General features: G+C 33.8%; 1 protein-coding gene across 1 annotated transcript in view; it reads right to left on the reverse strand.

Annotated features, from left to right (window-relative positions):
• Positions 1–483: 483 nt before the first annotated feature.
• LOC150104169 (gamma-aminobutyric acid receptor subunit alpha-6-like) overlaps positions 484–20,322 on the reverse strand; it is a 176,806-nt gene continuing 156,967 nt past the window's right edge. Inside the window, exon 9 of the mRNA XM_090396789.1 lies at positions 484–1,397. Within this exon, the coding sequence (XP_090252915.1) occupies positions 1,083–1,397 (315 nt within the window). The 3' untranslated portion in view covers positions 484–1,082. The remainder of the gene's footprint in view (positions 1,398–20,322) is intronic.

A 20,322-nucleotide genomic window follows, 5' to 3' on the forward strand; every position in this document is an offset into this window, starting at 1 on the left:
AGCGCATTTGCTGTATTAAATTAAAATTAAATTAATTTCCTCTCAGATCCGGATGAAGAAATATCAGTACAAAACAAGAAATTATTGATAATAAGTTACTAAGGTTGAACTGTGAAATACAATTATTCTTATAAGTTTTTAGAAAGAATTTATTTCGAACCGATTGTGTTTTAAATTCTAATTTCTTTAAATTGTCAATTCTGAATTAAATCTGCAGTTTATTTCAGAATTAAAGCACTATGCTATATCAGTGTCTCAGGTATCAAACAATTTTTAAACTATTTACAAAAATATATATTTGTATCGGAAGGCATGTTAACAAGATAATTAATCATATGAATTAATGTCAAATATGATGATACATATTATTATTAAAATATTAATTATAATAATTAATTATTATTAATTATAAATAATAATTAATAATATAATTATTATCAGTATTAAAATTATTATAATACATATTATTATTGCATTCTACATTTAAAAAATGTTTTGATTCAGTGTCAGATTTTTGATTTAGAAATAAGATGTGTTATCGCTCTAAATTGTTTATTTTTATTTATTTATTTAGTTAGTTATTTTGAAACTCAATTTGTTTAAATTTAAATTCGAAGTAACATTCATTTTCATTTAACTACATTGCCAATATAGTTTATTTATTTTTTGGTTTTCTTTTAAAGTTTATTTGTTACTAATATAGTGAAGCATCCAAATGGACAACTGTCACTTTCTTATAGGCATCTTTATAGATATGAAGACAACGCTTATGAGATTCATTTCTGAATGCGTTTGGTTTTTCTTCTGTATAATTACTATATTATTGCCCATTTCCTTTTCGGACGAAATATCTTCTTTCAGATGTATATGTTTTGCTTTCATTAATATGTGGAATTCTGTATATCCAATAGATTTTTGTGCAAAACGTGCAGTTAAAGGAGCTGATTAATGCACCGTATTTACAAAGTTACTTGAATAAAATGTAAGGAGAGGGACTGTTCCATCAATTGCACCCATCAGTGCACATCATAAGTTCATTGGAAAAAAATATAGTTCCGAAATAAAACTGGAAAAACGAGGGATCAGTGCTTTTCATCAGATGGAAGTTCGTCATCCATTGTATGTAGGAAGAGAGTCCAATAAAGAACATTCAGGACGGCGAATACGACGGGAAACATTATCCTCGAATACATATCGATAAGACTGGCAGTTGGAATACCCGGATTAGACTTATCATTCCCAGCCGAATCTTTAGTCTCTTTACCGTTAGTCTTTAACCTTTTCCTTCGTGGTATGCATCCAAAAATAGCTTTACGTTCTTCTTCAGAATTAATGTCTAATGTTACACTGTCGATATCCGCCGAAGGCTCACGGTCTTGAATGCCACGGTCTTTTTTCTGAAAGTATACACAAAAATGTAAAATTAGCATTTTGTATGGTCCATGCATATACAAAAGCTTTCAGTGAAACAGATTATGGTAATTGCCTAGCCAGAAAAAAACTCAATAAGTAAATAAATAATTTTATACATCTAGAGTTGCAAATTTTAAATATTTTAGATTATAACTGGCATTAATACGAATTTTCACGATCATCCTTTGTTTAATTTCAAATCCACAGCTCCTCGTAAAATGGAAACATTGTCTTCTGCACAACCGGAGACCAGCAACAGCAACACATGGCACTCTACTTCCTGTATAATTATGTTTACATTATTGTACTGATTTTTAAATGCTGTACTGTATCTTAAAATCCTCTAATTTAATTTAGTAAATAAAAAAAAGTTTCCATTCAGTAACATATCTCGATATCAATATTTCTTTCAGTAATTAAAATTATTAACATGTAGTAGATTCATTATTCTCTAGGATTAGTCGCCTTGTATATAATGGAAGCTGTATATAATGGAAGCCTTGCAAAACAAAATATTATCTTAAAAGAAACATAAACATCGCCTGAAATTTTTGAGCTATTTGGGCATAGTAATTTTGAATATATAAAATTAAAACTTAATACAATATAATAAATCATAAAAAGAATTAAAATATAATATTTAATATTTAATTAACATATAACAGATAAAATAATAAAACTAAATTAATAATGAAAATAAAAATATAATGTAACATAATTTGAATAAATATCATAATAATAACAAATAAGAATAATATCTACCCTATAATATAAAATGATAAGCCTTTTTTTGTAACGTTTTTGTGTCACGTTTTTGTCACGTTTTTGTCAAGTTATTTGAAACGTTTTGAAACTCAGGGGCTACCCTGAGTGTCGAGTCTTCAAAATTCGAGTCATCAGAATTCAAGGAGAACCGGCCTACCAGTCCGGAACTCGGGGGAATGTGCGCCCCAGGCGGAGGAACCCCCTCCTTTCGAGTCTTCAAAATTCGAGACATCAGAATTCAAGGAGAACCGGCCTACCAGTCCGGAACTCAGGGGGGGGAGTTGGGCGCCATAGGCGTCAGGGGTCGGGAGGAACCCCATAGTATATATATATAAAGATAAGCCGAAATTTGAAACGTTTTTATGTCACGTTTTTTGTCTTACCAGTTACCAGCTTACCAGCCCAGAATTCGGGGGGTTGGGTGCCGTAGGCGCCAGGGGGGGTTACCTCCTAGTACATAGATGGCGAACCTATGGCATGCGTGCCAGAGGTGGCACGTCCGAGAATTTTGCTGGCATGCCAACGACTTATAGGTGATATCCTTTTATATGCTTATAAATTATTTAACTTTTTTTTTTTTAGTTATTACAATACGTACAAGTTAAATTTTGGTTTAAACAAGAGAGCGGGTATGAAGACGTGCATATGATTGGTGCTCTATTAACAAAAGATCACGCGACCCAGAAACATAGGCAACCGACAATTGTTGAGTTGAAATGCTAAATCTCTTCAACCTAATTCCATAACATCTGAAAGTGTCATTACAACATTCACTATATATTTTTTAGTTTTAACACATTCACGACGGGGTGTTGTTTATCTTTCCGAAGGAAGTTCTCATTACCTACCGGCGGGCTCAACTCACACAAAGTTTCAACCCTTGGGTTGAATTTTATTCCTGTTTGTTTGGGTTGAGCTGGCAGGCGAACTCACACACGCATTATATGTACAGTGATCATATTTTTTTGGAGAAAATAAAGGACAAATCAGAAGTTGTTTCATAATAAAAAAAAAACAAATTGCGTTTGTTTCAATAAAACTAAAAAGATTTATAACATTTATTATAAAATATAAGCCTATACATAGCATTTTAAACAATCATATTATTTGTAAATGGGGGTTTCTGTGGTTTAGAAGTTCATAAGGCATATTCGGGTAATTAGACCACATTTTTTTTTATTAAGATAAAAGCACAATAAAGAAATAAAACCCGAAAAGTTTCTTAAGTCGTTTGACTTACATCTTCAGGGGTAAAAAGGTAACTGAAAGTTAAAACAACAAAAAAAGAAATTAATAGTTCATACTATACAGTTGTAGTCGTCTGACTGTTTATAAATTAAAAAAATCAGAATGCAGATTCAAAGCAGTGCTAAGTTTAAACAATGCTGGATGATGGCACGTTCTGTTGTTCACGATCATAATGTCCGAGGTCTGACCGAGGTATATTTTTTTTATCAAAGCTGACCAAACTCGGTCGAATTAAGGCTTGATTTTTTATTGCATTGCGTTGGAATTCTAAGCATGTTTGCAACTTTTTTAAATTTCCTTATGTAACATTTTTTTTTTTCTATATAAGACATGTTTGTTTTCTGCCAGAACACATTGTGGCCGGTGGAGGTGGTATGCTAGACCTGATTTCTGTTCTCTTCTGTTTTGTACATCCTTTTGCTATTCGTTCATGCGTATTTCCCCAGATCTTCCTGTCTGTCTTACGTAGCAGATGCTGCAAGAACAATAAATTTTATAAACACCTGGTTTTTTTAAAAGGATGATGTGGAGGTTTCGGGGGATACAGAAATCTTGAATTTTTTTCCAGCGGCAGAGAGGCTACTTTGATGTTATGTTTCTTTAGTAATTTAGTCATCTTGTCTGTAATATTCTTGATATATGGAAGCGTGAAGGCTTTTTTGAAATCTTGTTTATGTGGGATGCCTGTAGGAGGTGTGTGGAGGATTTGTTTGATAGTTTTGGGTTCGTAACCATTTCTTTTTTGAGAATCTGTGCTAATTATTCCAATTCTTCATTTCACTGTTTTTCTGGAAATATTATAAGCTCTGTCCCTCAGGGTTTTTATTAGACCTATTTTTTGCGAAGGGTGGTGGTGTGAGGCCGCATTAAGAAATCTTCCTGTGTTGGTGGGTTTTCTATATAAAAATTATAAAAGGTGTTTATAAAATTTATTGTTCTTGCGGCATCTGCTACGTAGGACGGACAGAAAGATCTGGGGAAATACGCATGAACGAACACAAAAGGATGTACAAAACAGAAGATAACACAAATCAGGTTTAGATTTTCATACCACTTCCACCGGCCACATGTGTACTCTGGCAGAAAACAAACGTGTCTTAAATAGAAAAAAACTATTACATAAGGAAATTTAAAGAAGCTGCAAATATTGCTTAGAATTCCAACATAATGCAATAAAAACCAAGGCTTAATTCTACACCAAGTTTGGTCAGCTTTGTTAAAAAAAATATACCTCAGTCAGACCTCGGACATTATGATCGTGAACAACAGAACGTGGCATCATCCAGCATTGTTTAAACTTAGCACTGCTTTGAATCTGCATTCTGATTTTTTAATTTTATAAACAGTCAGACGGCTACAACTGTATAGTATGAACTATTAATCTCTCTTTTTTGTTTTAACTTTCAGTTACCTTTTACCCCTGAAGATGTAAGTCAAACGACTTAAGAAACTTTTCGGGTTTTATTTCTTTATTGTGCTTTTAGCTTAATAAAAAAAAATGTGGTCCAATTACCGGAATATGCCTTATGAATCATATTATTACTTAAAAAAAATTAAATTTTGATACTTTTAACAAGAATGATCTTTTTTTTTTAATAAATCAGGTTTGTGTTTTAATAATTCATAAAACTATATACAATTCATGTCAAAGTTCCATTTGGTATAAATTCATGCTTTCAATGTTCCGCTTTTTCATTTTTTTTTTTTTTTTTTCACCTTCACTAATGAAAATACTCGTTCAGTGGCGGCATTGGATTCAGGGAAACATAAGCAAAAGTCAACGCTTTTTAAAAGACACGTGTTTATCTGCGAAATATTTAAAATTTTCAACCCATCTATGTCGGCAGCACTCGTCATTTTGTCGCCATTCTTTGATCTTTTCACTAGTGACATAACTTTTAATACACGAAACTTCATCAAATAGTTCGCCGTCATTTATGTTTAAGTTCCAGTGACTGGAAGTGAACAAAACACTTCCCTCGATCTTCGCCCGCAGAGAGATTTCTCGTAGTAGGACCCATTCAAATACTTTCATTTCCACGAAACAGCTGTCCCAGTTATTTCAATAACCAAGGTTTGGTAAAATTTATGAATTGCATCTTTAAATATATTGGCATCAATATTCCATATACTATTTCAATTCACAAAATAAAGGACAAAATGGCCATTTTAGAAAGAAAAAAAAATCTAAAGGACAGAGCAGTGAAATAAAGGACTGTCCTCTTAAATAAAGCACGTATGGTCGCCGTAATTATATGGCATGTTTCAATTCGTAGTAGAATTTTATTTGAAGTTAGCCTTTGTGATCATTGAAAATTTCAAATGTAATAAAACAAACCCTTGCTTCGTGTAATTGAAAAATTGACAATAGTTTTTAGTTAGATACTGTGTCTCAGTGCAACATATGGTTTTCCTTTGAGTCTATACAGCATAGTTTCTGTGGGAGGCGGGACAATAATAGTGCAATTAGAGACAGCTGGAATATAAACGGTGCTAACTAATGAATCACACTATTTGTTGAGAAATATATTACACAGACTGCAAAAGCCTCTGTATCTTATTCAGGGATACAATAAAACTACACTTGTTTTTCTTGCATCTGCAGTACAATGTCTGTTGGGGAGGGCGTGTTGTTACCGCTTGAAGCGAGTTACTATCGCCTCAACGTGAACATGTTTAAACATTTTTCATGTGGGAGGTAATATGCAAAACTTTTTGATGTCTTTTTTCGTAAAGTAAAATCAAGGGTGCGATTTATAAGTGATGGAAAGTTATATTTCAGTAAATACGGTAAGCATTTCGCCGACAAGTGACATCTTTCTGCTGCTTTCCCTGCTCAGCTACTTCTATGGTGAGTTACAATGCAGAAATATATTTTTAACTACCGTTTTTTTTTCTTCTTTCAAACCAACATCATTAAAATCCATTTGACAATACAATAATAAATTTTACACTGAATAATATTATACATTTATATATAAATAAATATTATAAATAGAATAAAATATTTATAAAATTATAAATAATTATTTATAAAATATTACATTATAAAATAATTAATTGATTAATTTATATTAATTTTTCCCCTACTAAAAACTGCCTGGCACGTCAGCAACTTGATTTCTAAAGTTTTGGCACGTGCACATAAAAAGGTTCGCCACCACTGTCCTATTATATGCATATATGCTCCAGGGGGCGGATCCCACTAATATATATATATATATATATATATAAGAAGATTAAAATATCATTAGCCGTTCAGCAACCAACAATAACCAAATTGCAAAATTGTGAATATAATATATAATATACAACATAACATAGCATAACATAACATAACATCATTGGCCAGAAGGGTGAAGAAAGATGCTTTTATTCCCCGTTGTCTTATAGGGAGGACGAATTGAAGGAAAGATTTATGAGCTGTGAGCTCTCTCTGGGGGGAGGGGCGGCACGGAGATTAGTCATTTTTGCTAGTATTTAGGATGGCTTTGGCCTCTTGTATTTGAAGAGGTAAATTTCGTCATAGTTTGCTGCCTGTTTAAGTAGATCGTTGGGATGTGTAGAGCTCTTTGAGAAGAATATTTCCGCTATAGTTTGTATGAAGGAGTAGATGTAAGAGATGTTTGTATCTCTATGCAGATGGACTTTCCTTACAAATCAGGGTGAATCCAAGATCATGCGCAAACACTTATTTTGCACTCTCTGTAGCCTGAGGATGCTGGTGTTGGATGTGTAGCCCCAGGCTGGAGATGCATATGTCACTATGGGGAGGATCGTCAGCAGGTAAAGGAGTACTTTGATTTTGGTATTTAACTTGCTTTTTCTATTTATTAGAGGGTAAAGTTGTGCGATGGTTTTAGATGCTTTCGCGCATAAGGCTTTGGTGTGTGGGTTGAACGTAAATCTTTTGTCTAGAATTACCCCAAGTTATTTAGTTTCTGTTTGCCAGGGGATTTTGGTGTTGAATAGATGAAAGGTCCCCCTTGGGAGTTGCCAATCTTCTGGTGAAAAGTATCGCTATACTCTTTTGGGGATTCACTTGTAATCTCCATTTGGAGAACCATTGTTCTAGTTAATAGGTTTCTTGCAGTTTTTTAGTGACGAGATGTGGTTGTAGAGATCTGGCAAGAACTGCTGTCATCCGCATAGAGTGCTAAGATGACTGACATTGGGTTGTATGGGATGTCTGCCATATATATCAAGAACAAGATCGGTGCCAGTAGGGAACCTTGGGGAACTCCGGCAGAGATCAGTCGCTGACTGGAAACTGTACCGTTTATTTTGACTTGTGTCTGTCCTGGAGGAAAGATTTAATTAGGTGGACGATTCTTGATGGTATGCCTGCTGAAATGAGTTTATGTAGTAATCCGAAGTGCCATATCTTATCAAAAGCTTTCGCTATGTCGAGGAAAACTGCTCCAGTGTGCTGGTGCCAATTGTAGCCGGTGGTGATGTACTCAATTATCTTATGAATTTGGAGTAGTATTGTGATGTTATCTAAAGCCAAATTGTTCCTTTGGAAGGATATTTAACTGGTTTACTGAGGCTTGAAGTTTGGAGAGGATGATTTTTTCGGCGATTTTGTCTAAGTTTGAGATTAGGCTGATGGGGTCGATAGCTAACAGGCAGGTGTGGATCTTTACCTGGTTTATGCACTGGGACCACATCTGCGACTTTCCAATAACTGGGGAAATAGTTAAATCGGATCATGGCGTTTATTATGGTGGTGAGATGTAAGACAGCTCTTCGGGACAGCAGTTTAATTATTCTATTTGTTATGCCATCTGGGCCATGGGCTTTTTTATTTTTTAGCTTCTTTAGAACTTCATAGATTTCTGCTGGTGAGGTGTTTGCAGGTTTGTTGTTGTTGCAGGTGTCGGTGAGTTTTCGTGCATGTCTGACATGGAGGTGGATTGTATAGACATGTTTGAAGTCTAAGTTGTCGTATGTAGGGCTACACTGTTTTTCTAGGTTCTTTGCTATCTCTTCAGCTTTTTCTGCGTCCGTGTGTACTAGGCCCATGTCTGACTTGAGTTGGGGAAGAGATTTGTTTTTGTTTATGAGGCTTCTTAATATGTTTCAGATGGAGTGTTCACCGGGTGATATAGAGGCTAGTTTGGCTTCCCATGTTTCGTTCCTGTGAACTTTAAGTGTTTCTCTAACTTCATTGTTCAGTTTGTTGAGGATCTTTTTATCATGAGGTGCACGGGTGTTGTGGTACCTTTTCCTTGCTTTATTTTTGTCCCTAATTAAATCCATGATGCCTTCGGGTAGTCGGTTTGGCTTAAGAGTGGTTTTGGTAGAGGTGACCTTTATGGCTGTGTTGATTTGCAGGGTCAGGCTTTTGACAGCATTTTCAATTTCTTTTATAGATCTCATGTCATTATCCTTATAAGGACTGGTTTAAAGGGACGAAGAAAGAATGCTTTTCATCTTCCCGTTATCTGTAAAGGACAGTGTAAGGATAAAGTGTTATTGAGCTACTAAAGCTCTGATCATGGTAGGAGGGTTACAGCAATAGTCGAGCCTCAGTTAGAACGTCATTGGCTACAGCATTGCCATCCATTACCCTCCCCATGGATTTGATGCTCTTAAAGTTCTTTAAAGAACTGGGTGATGGACTGAGTCCATGACTCTTTATCCCGTCATCTGAATGAAGAAAATCTGTGTGGATGGAGTGTTATTGAGCTAAAAGCTCTAGTCATGGCTGAGTAACGGCAAAAGCCGAGCCTCAGTTAAAACTTCATTATCTAAACATTGCCATTTCTTACCATGGAGGTCCTAAAAACGACAGTTTCAGTAACTGATTTGATGTCCTGAATGATAAATTATTTATAGAATTTTGATATCGAATATATAAAGGTGTATAATATTATTTAGGCTTTAATTAAAGGTTTATGATTTAATATTTCAATTATGAAATTATTAAAAATAAAATCATTTAATTTAATCATTATTATTATTATTTTCTAGAAGAATGAAATAAATTACATTGATGAAACTCGTGTATATAAATTTAGTATATACAGTATATATATATAAAGATAAGCCGAAATTTTAAACGCTTTTATGTCACGTTTTTTGTCTTACTAGCTACCAGCTTACTGGCTTTCCAGCCCGGAACTCGGGGGTTGGGAGCCGTAGGCGCCAGGGAGGGGGGGGGGAGAAGTTCCCTAGTAAAGATATCAAGCTATTTTAAATATAAACCTGGGCTTAATTCATTTCCCAAGTAAGCAAACAGACAAGTAAGTCAAGTTTGCGCCTGCAGGTAGTGCAAGTCTTAGGCAACTCTTGGTAAAGGTGGAATAGGCTCTGATCACTATTCTTAGTATTTACCCTTAATGCAAAGCACATCTCCTTGAGCAGATTATGATGCTATGCATTCAAGGCAAGGGGCCACTACCCAGACGGATTTCGATCTTTATTGAGGTCTCATCAGTGAGAGCCAGGCTTAGAAATACTAAGTTTTAAGTAATACAGAGCTTATAAATATTTTACCAAAATAAGTTACCATAGGGTGTGCTTTGACCTTATTAAATAAAAATCTCAGGATGAGAGATAGATGTAGAAAGTTTTTTACCTTGGATATAATATACGTTAAAGTATGCGGGTCACCCAGACTTGCACTACCTGCAGTCGCAAATTTGACTTACTTGTCTCTTTGCTTACTTGGGAAATGGATTAAAACCAGGTTTGTATTTAAAATAGCTTGGCATCTTTAACGAATATTATACCCAACGTAAAAAAACTTTTTACATCTATCTCTCATCCTGAGATTTTTATTTAATAAGGTCAAAGCACCTTATGGTAACTTATTTTGGTAAAATATTTATAAGCTCTGTATTACTTAAACCTTGGTATTTCTAAGCCTGGCTCAAACTGATGAGATCTCAAAAAAGATCGAAACCGGTCTGGGTAGTTGCCCATTGCCTTCAATGCATAGCATCATGCATCTCCTCAATGAGATGTGCCTTGCATTAAGGGTAAATACTAAGAATAATGATCAGAGCTTATTTCGCCTTAACCACGAGTTGCCTAAAACTTGCACTACCTGCAGTCGCAAACTTGACTTACTTGTCTGTTTGCTTACTTGGGAAATGGTTTAAAACCAGGTTTATATTTAAAATAGCTTGGTATCTTTAACATGTATATATATATATATATATATATATATATATATATATATATATATATATATATATATATATATATAATCTTTAAATAAGTTTTTTACGTTGGGAATAATGTATATTAGGGTTACCAAGTAATTTTAACATATATATATATAATAAAATATGATTAGCAGTTCAGCAACCAACAATAACCAAATCGCAAAATTGTGTATATAATATAATATAATATACGTCCTTATCCTTATAAGGACTGGCTTAAAGGGGCGAAGCAAGAATGCTTTCATCTTCCTCGTCAGTGTAAGGATAAGGTGTTATTGAGCTATTAAAGCTCTGATCATGGCAAGAGAGTAACAGCAATAGCCAAGCCTCAGTTAGAACTTCATTGGCTACAGCATTGCCATTCATTACCCTCCAAGGGCATTAATCACTGCATCTCACGGTCGACAAACCCTACAAGTTCTTAAAGTTCTTAAAAGAATTGGGCGATGGACTGAGTCCTTGACTCTTTATCCCGTCATCTGAATGAAGATAATCTGTGTGGATGAGGTGATATTGAGCTAAAAAGCTCTAGTCATGGCTGGGTAACGGCAATAGCCGAGCCTCAGTTAAAACTTCACTGGCTACAGCATTGTCATTTGTTACCCTGGAAGTCCTAAAAAGGACTTTTTAGGACTTCCCGACCTAGTACCATCGTATTCATATAGACGAAACCTACAAGTTCTTAAAAGAACTGGGCGATGGACTGAGTCCTTGACTCTTTATCCCGTCATCTGAATGAAGAAAATCTGTGTGGATGGGGTGTTATTGAGCTAAAAGCTCTAGTCATGGCTGGGTAACGACAATAGCCGAGCCTCAGTTAAAACTTCACTGGCTACAGCATTGTCATTTGTTACCCTGGAAGTCCTAAAAAGGACTTTTTAGGACTTCCCGACCTAGTACCATCGTATTCATATAGACGAAACCTACAAGTTCTTAAAAGAACTGGGCGATGGACTGAGTCCTTGACTCTTTATCCCGTCATCTGAATGAAGAAAATCTGTGTGGATGGGGTGTTATTGAGCTAAAAGCTCTAGTCATGGCTGGGTAACGGCAATAGCCGAGCCTCAGTTAAAACTTCATTGGCTACAGCATTTCCATTCTTTACCCTGGAAGTCCTAAAAAGGACTTTTTACCCTCCAATCACAAAACCTACAAAGCTGAATGATAAATTATTTATAGAATTTTCATATTGAATATATTAAGGTGTATAATATTATTTAGGCTTTAATTAAAGGTTTATGATTTAATGTTTCAATTATGAAATTATTAAAAATAAAATTATTTAATTAAATCATTATTATTATTTTTTGGAAGAATGAAATAAATTACATAGATGAAACGCGTGTATATAAATTTAGTATAAATGGCTTGGCAATATGCTCGAACATTTTCAAATGATATTCTTATAAAGAATAATAAAAGAAATACAAATAAATTAAGATTAAAAATAAAAAGAAATAATATAATACGAACATAAAATTAAAACAATAATAATAAAAAAATTAAAATATATAATATAATATAATGATGATGTGATCATAAACATCTTTCTTCAGTTGGCTTACTGAACAATATTATGTTGAAAACTTTGACCATAATGGGCAAAATTATACAATAATAATATTATTATTATTGTATAATTTATATTGTATATTATTTATTTTTTGTAATAATAATTACAAAAAATAAATTTTAAAAAATAATTATAAAATCGCGGTTTGACACGTACAAGGATATGTTCAATTTTTTCAAAGTTTTTATAAAAATCTTTCAATTTTTAAGTTCTTAAATTTAATTTTTGTGAGAACTAAAAATAATTCCCTAGAAGAATTGAGTAAATTTGTAGGAAAAATCGTATAAGCCATAAAATCCGGAGGCATAACAACATGTTCGTTTATTTTCGAACATACTTTCTAACAAAGTTACTATGGAGGTATAACCTTCTCTGAAATTTATCAAAGGGATATCAATCTCTAGGAAAATAGAAAGAAGGAAAAAAATACATTTGAAGACGAAACATATACAGCAAGAATTCTCCATGCCAATGTCACCTAGATAATCTAGAGGACCTTGTCTTTCAAGGCGAGTTTAATCCACAGTAAACTCTTCTGGAAGAAAGCCATGTGCAGGGCTTGCATGGTGACAACAGAATACGCTAGAACAAGCAGCGCCAAGATAAATTTAGCTTGCTCCTTAATTCTTAAGTGTCATAGATTGAGACGTTGAATGTACTGCTGAGTTTGGAAAACTCTGTCATAAAAGAAAGCAAGTTAAAGTAGTTCGACTCTTTTCACCCACTCCTGTCTACTGAACTAAGTGTTGAACTAGCCACAGTGCATTTACTGAACTGAGTACAATAATTCTAAATCACTTAATAGATGGTAGCAGCTTACATATTGACTAATTTACGGTTGAATACAGATGATATCACTGTCTTCAGCAATCCTATTTCAGCACTCAAGATGCACAGTGTCTGAATGCTTCTAATAATCATATAAATGATGTATTGTGATGTTTTTATATTCTCGTATTTGCTTAACAGAGTATTAGATTTTTTATTTTTGAAATAATACTGAAGACTACTAATCGCTATTGGTCGTTGTTCATTTAAATATATTAAGATAAAAGGTACACGAGGACTCACTGTTCTTGATGGTGTCTATAAAGGAAGAGGATTGTGCTAGTCTAAGAAATTCTAGGTGTTATAAGACAGTATAGAGTCTTAAAGCACCTTACCATACGAAGTGCGATTTCAACGACTGCAATTTTTTCTTTCAAAGCCTATCTACAGATGTTCCTCCAAAATATCATAAATTATGTATCGGAAATATACTTTATTAGTACATTATTGTCGGTAACATGCCGAAATCATTCATTTCAGGAATTAACTCCTCGCCTATCAACGTAATTCCGTAAAAAAAAAAAAAATAGTTTCGTCAACTTTAGAAGCACACGGCTTCAAACTTGGTGAAGTCTCGAACAACTATTGTGTTCTGAACTTTCCATCCATTAGTAAATGGGAATCAGAGCTTTGCCAATATAAAAAGATGTCGTAGGATTGATCAAAGAAAAAGAAACTATTAATGTGTGCACCAGTATTATTGAAGAGAAGAGCAAAATACTTCGTTTTTTATTTGTAAACTACTCTCAAGTTTCATATTTAATAGATTCGGCGAAAAAATATTCTTTCCGAGACCAATATCTTGCTGTTCATTCTCTGCTACTGAGGAAAAAACTATCGCCTACAGGGAAGAGAAGGTATTGTTATAAGAAATGATGTACGTGAAGTAGCAATCTGTCTGGCAATTTGTAAAAGTTTTTTAACATAAATATTGTCTATACTGCTTATTTCATCTTCTTGTGTCCTCTTTTCATCGCTTAAAACTAAGAATTGTTATGGATCATGTCTTGAAAAAAGGACACAGATGTAGTTTCATTTCAACGTAGGAATAAATGAGAATTATAAGAAGCAGCGGTAAGTAATTGTAAAATATGTGAAAGACAACACTAGAGGATAAAGAGGAACAGCATGCTGTATGCACCTAGCATAAAAAGTTAGGGAGGTCTGGTTTTACTTCCCCGGTATATATATAGCCAGGAAATATACAAAACGATTTGAGTGTATTTTAATAACACAGATATTTTATTGGAACCAAATTACTGTGCACAACAAAGTAACTATAGATTATAAATGTAAGACTTTAATATGATTTCACTGGACTTCTTGAATTTCGATTTCTGAAATGAAATGACCTATTTATTAAATCTATGAGCTCAGTATGCAAACTGTTTGTTACTTTATCTGCCAATAAAAATTGGAATAAAATGTGTTTTCTTAATCTCTCATGTTTCTGTATCATTTAGACCTTTTTTTCTTCAATGACTGCTATTCCTAGAAGCATCTCTGTTCTAGAAGAAAGAATTGAGGTAAACTAAAGCTTCTATAAATTACGTTCTACTGCCGGTTTGTCTGCGTCATGGATGAGACGGAAAGGTTATTTCCAAGTACTACTTGAAAAGAAATATGATATGCGCATCCCGAGGAGGAGGAGAAGGAGGAGGAATAGCACTTTGAAGGAGATAATCTATATATTTTTTAAGACGCTTTGATTGGATTACAATGAATGATGTGTCTTTTACCTCATAAATACATAAAAGTTTCATTTATGCATAACTGAAATGTTATATATGCATTTAGTTTAATGTATATCAATAAGATTAGTATAGAGCAGTTCTACAGAGCATTCAAGATAGTATCAAATTGTTTTATTCATGAAATATATATGCAGGAGTGGGCTGAATGTTTACGCCGGCAAATCAAACAAAATAGTAAGATAACACACGGTTATCATACACAATGAATGTAATAGCGCGCGCGCGCGCACGCACGCACATATCCGTCCGTAAACCATATTCCATTTTCATTTCAAAGAGTATCTAGTTGACACACAATACACAATGGTCTTTATCGGATTTAATTCGAATATGCGAGAAATATTTGATGAGATTTGGGGTTTTCAACAGACCAAATGCGATCTCCACCCCCTTAATGCTCTGACTATGCTTATTAATAAGCAGCCAGCATGAAAAACGAACGCTGATTTTCATATCTATACAGACCATGCTCTTTGTTCAATGAATCTCTAACAGAAAATAATGAAAATGTGAGGATCCGTTTCGAAATAAATTGAAAAAAAAAATTCTTCAAATCAGGATTCATTCACTGCCATTTTTTTCTAAATTATATTTGGGCTTGACATTGCTGAAAAGGGATAAATAAGAGTACGAAGAGAAACAGTAATTCAGCGCTGTATTTTGCTACTTAGAATATTCTGACTGAAGATTTAGTGAGAACATCATAGCAGATAATCAGACGTTAGATAAGAAATTTCACTTAACTGTATGCCATGAGAATAGGAGAGGAAAAATGGGATTAAATAGGCACCTTTCTTGACAACATTAGATGCAGCTATTGCATTTAAATAGGCGGAATTAAATAAATAAATGCAGCTATTCTAAAATATAAATATAAACTATAAATAAATGAGCAGTTAGGCTCAGATTTATGCAGCACTAATAGCATTATGATAATTTCTAAAACTTATTTTAGTCGGACTGGGATTTAAGGAGGGATTTTTATACCTAAAATGAGTGATAAAAAAAAACTTCAGCATAAGATGAAGTGTATTTCTTGACTACAGGAACCTCTCAGTGAAGATAAAACGAACGTGACTCTTCCTTCTCTGAACTGGTAGTAATAACTCCTCCTCGTTTTGTGTGCTACAAAAAACCAAGGCAATACGTCAGATAATGTTTTCCATTCTTCCGTGACAGCAACTTTAAGTGTGGTTTACGACAGAAGGAGTAGAATTTAGAATCCTTCAGTGCTTTTTTTACATTTCGAGACAGAAGTCTTCCATTTATTTGGTCACGATCTGGACGTCGGTCTGTGTCAAATTACCCAGAAATGTTTACGGTAATTTGTTACTTCGTGCAAAGAGAACTTCAAGTTGCTAAATTCAGTGCTTGCGTCTACTTAACCCAGCTGCCATCCTCATTTGAATCCGACCCGCCACTCGAGACCCTATTACTGGAAGTATTGTGATGAAATATTTAAGTCTGAGTTCTCTACGAGGTTAAAGAGCATTCCAAATGTTCCAAAAGGAAATGGAACTTTGCATTTTTGTTACCTCAAATATCCTGAGCAAATTTGTTACCTCAAATATTCTGCCCCACTCATGCGTGGGGCAGAAACTTTATTTATTTATTCATTAAACTACTAAATCAACAATAACAACACAATTTAGTTTTTTACTCTTCCAAAAAGATGTTTATCTTCATCGGAGTGTCACATGTGCTTTTCTGTGCTGTTTCGTAGCTTCAGGAATCGTTCTTCATTCATAACGTTCGCAAAGCACAAACAACTATGAATATTCCTACCAATGGGATGATCAGTTGCTTAAAAATCCATTCACTCAGAAATATTTCCTACACAGCTCTTTTTTTTTATGCTACAGGAATTTGTTTACGCTACGTGGTTATTTTTCTGAGATAGATCGATGATTGGGTTGTGTAATGGACCATTACACAACCCAATAGTTCATTCTTAATTTTGAAGAACTCATGACCGAAAAGAAAACAATTATTAATTGTTATCACAGCCCAGCCGATAGGCCACAGGTATGATATAATGGTTGCAGCATGAACAACAAATTTTCGGAATGTTGAACTTAATTCATTAGCTTTTTAGGCCTTTCTTCGCTGAAGTACTAACGATGCAACAGATGATTCAAGGCGCTGGGTAAGTAATGTTTAAAAAAAGTCGCATTTGCAAACCACTAATAAGTATCACCAGTGGAAGCTCACCATGCATTGGAATACATAAGAAATACTAATTCATAGATTAGCTGCATAATAACTGAATCTCCGTTTAAAAGACGGCAATTTAGTTGATGTCGCAGTCCATTCTAACAATGTTGAACAACATTGTTGAAGAGAATGGAATTTTCAACAATGATATCTCGAATGGTTGTTAAAGAGAATGGAAGAGAAGAATGTTCAACGATGTTGAACTTTGTTGAAGAGAATAAAATATTCAACAATGTTGAAAAATAAATTAATTTTATTTCTTTTTCAGAGTACATTTACAATATATATATATATATTTGAATAATGAATTCGTATTTATGAGGATAACAAAATAAGGATTCGGGAGGGCATTAACTTGCGGAAACACTGCTCGTCTAAACAGGGCAAAATTAGCAATAATTTTAAAACTCAACGAGCTTTTTTTTATCATCAATCCTATTATTAATTTAGTATTCATCGTAACGAGTAATATATGGAACATTATACTAAAGTCCATTTTAATATCAATCACCAAAACTTAAATATGAACGAAATAATTTTATTCGTTAATTAATAATCAGATCGCTACAAAATCACCTGAATTACCTTCGTAAATTAGACTTCCACAACACATTTTGTTTTAAATTTCTAAATCGTCATTTTGTTGACAATTACCACAACTCATTTAAAAAGAATGTGCTGTCTGGCTGTCCAGTGAAACGTAATTAACGGTTATTGTAGCTCATCATTCTACACGACATTTTCTAGCGATTTACAGCTAAATCTAATGGAATTTGCTTGACGAGTGAGATATTCGTTCGCTTCATTGAATCTATGCAAGTATTGAACCGCAGTCATCACCGAATAGATCTGATGGCTCTTATCTGTTTACGGTACCTTCCATTGTTTCAGAAAGTAGATTAGCTCGACGATGCGTGAATTTGAAACGGTGCTTTAAATCCTCTGTCGATGTACCAGTTAATATTTGTATATCTAGAATAATTATACGCTCATTTGCTGTGACAGGCGATTCATTTGTTTGCGCCTTTAAAGACTTTTTTTTTAAGACGTAAAATATTTTCTACCGATCCCAAATTAAGATCATTTGTTATCGTTTATCATAGACAGATGAAATTTCTGGAAATATAAATAAATGAATATCGAAAATTAATGAAATGTGCGATAATAGAGAGAAAGTGAAGCAGAAAAGAAATAGGAATTCCTCAACAAAGACACCCACACGCACTGCTGAAATTTGAAAATATTCACAGCTAAATATTCTTGTATGAACAAGTAAAACGCTTTTTGAAATATTAAGCTTTCAATAAATAAATAAATTACTAAATCTTTACTGGTCTGGTTGGCGGAGTGGTTAATGTGTCCGTTTTCCAACCAACAGGCTGCGGCTTGGAATTATTGGTTTTTGAGATATTTCTCTAGGTTCGTATTCCACCATGCGCATGGATGTTTGTAATTGTCTTTAGGTGAGAGTTGAATTTCATTGTCTCTGTGTGAGACAACCGCTCAGCTTATTGGAGACCTAAAGTGGTTCCTTAATATAGATGAAAAAGTTCCATATTTGGTTTCAGAGTTTCTGGATTATGTAAACACAAATTGTGTGTGTGTGTGTGTGTGTGTGTGTGATAAAAAGACTAAAAATATTCTTAGCTCACTCATACTACTAATTCAATATATCTGGGGGTGGGAATAATATTATTAACTGAATAAATAATTAAACCTGATTTTGAGTCCACATCTAAGTTTCCTTATATGGAATGTCTCACTATTTTAGCACTGATCGAAATATTTAACCATCAGTAAAATCTTTGAATCTTATTATCATCCTGAAGCCAAAAAATGAAATCAAACTTCATTTGCCTAAATTTGTCGGATTGTGAAAAGAACGTCAGGTAATTATCTACCTCTTTTACTTTGTCTCTCGCTATCTGTTATGATAGTATTGGATAAAAATGCAGTAAAAAGATAACATTTGTATTAGTCAGAATGTTAACGTTGATCATATGAAGTTTCTTAAAGTGTTAATCCAATATTAATGTAACCGTATTTCAAACTTCATCTCCATGAGTGCATTATCTCTTCATTGTTAATTTATGTCCACTGTATAGTCTTTATTTTTGTAAACTGTTACTTTAAATAAAGTGTCAGGTGAATCATTACTATGACTTGACATTTCTTAATCTACTAAATCTCTCTTTCTACAGATCCAATGGATTAGTTAAACGAATGGAATCGTACACAAATACAACGTATAGTCTCACCAGCCTTGCAACGAAAAAAGGACTGCGGAAAAAAGTTTAAACTGCTTCTTGAAGAGAGACAGCCTAATGGATTTGGTCCTGGATTCTAACAGTTATGATATTCTATAATGCAGAAATGTCTTCCTTTCTTTCTTTCTTGTTATTCATTTAAAAACTGTTGACTTTTCGAATAATGTTTCAACCCTAGCTTCACACATGCCATCAACTACAGAAATAATTTATAGCAGAAATAAGATGTTTAACATCGCACAACTGCCAACCTTCCCAGATCCATGCACTTTTGACTACACTACTCATGAATACATTTGTATCTAAAAATGATTTTTCGCATAGAATTCAAACTTATCACTCTGGGAACAATAGGTCAAAGTACAGAACGTACTCTTTTCAAACGGAGAAAATATGACCACAGTTCCGTTGCCCGAACCTCAGGTGACCTCCGAATTAACATCAAACATCGAGGTGATGTTTTTAGAATTTATTTTTAAACATATCTGACGAATTCGAAAGGGAATTAGGAAACTACAAATACATTATTCAGCAGCGATAAGATGGAACGAAAACATACAGCTCAATTGAGCATGGTTTTCTAACATCTGTATTTATCTCTGGCACTAGACCAAATGGCAACGATTAAATGCGACTCCACCCGATCGGTCTACTTACTGCCAATTTCTTTGTCATCTTTTCTTCGGTTTGCTTTCAGTTATAGAAAAACCGGTAATTAAGTTCTTTAGAATCACTTCAATGTCAGCATTTGCTACATATTTAAAAGTTAATTAAAGTAAAACTTGCCAATCAGTAAGATGATCTACAGTGAGACACATCCAAAGTAGTTTTGCAAGGCACCTATGGCCTAAAATCACAAGGAGGTTATAAGATATGTCTGTCAATGAGTTCTCATCAGGAAGGTCAAAATACTTAATATTTTTTAAAATTTATTTGTCTGTTCGAATGCGTCTAACGTATTCGCTATGGGTGGAAGAATTTTAATTAAATTGATATTTGGAACTATATTAAAATTGTTGATGTCATTCTGTTTGTAATTATTAATGCAATTCTATGCCCGACACAAACACATACCCTGATTTTTG

The sequence above is a fragment of the Typopeltis vanoorti genome, chromosome 8 (assembly GCF_054136105.1).
Source record: "Typopeltis vanoorti isolate ZY-2024b chromosome 8, IOZ_Tvanoo_1.0, whole genome shotgun sequence".
In the NCBI taxonomy this organism is placed as follows: Eukaryota; Metazoa; Arthropoda; class Arachnida; order Uropygi; family Thelyphonidae; genus Typopeltis; species Typopeltis vanoorti.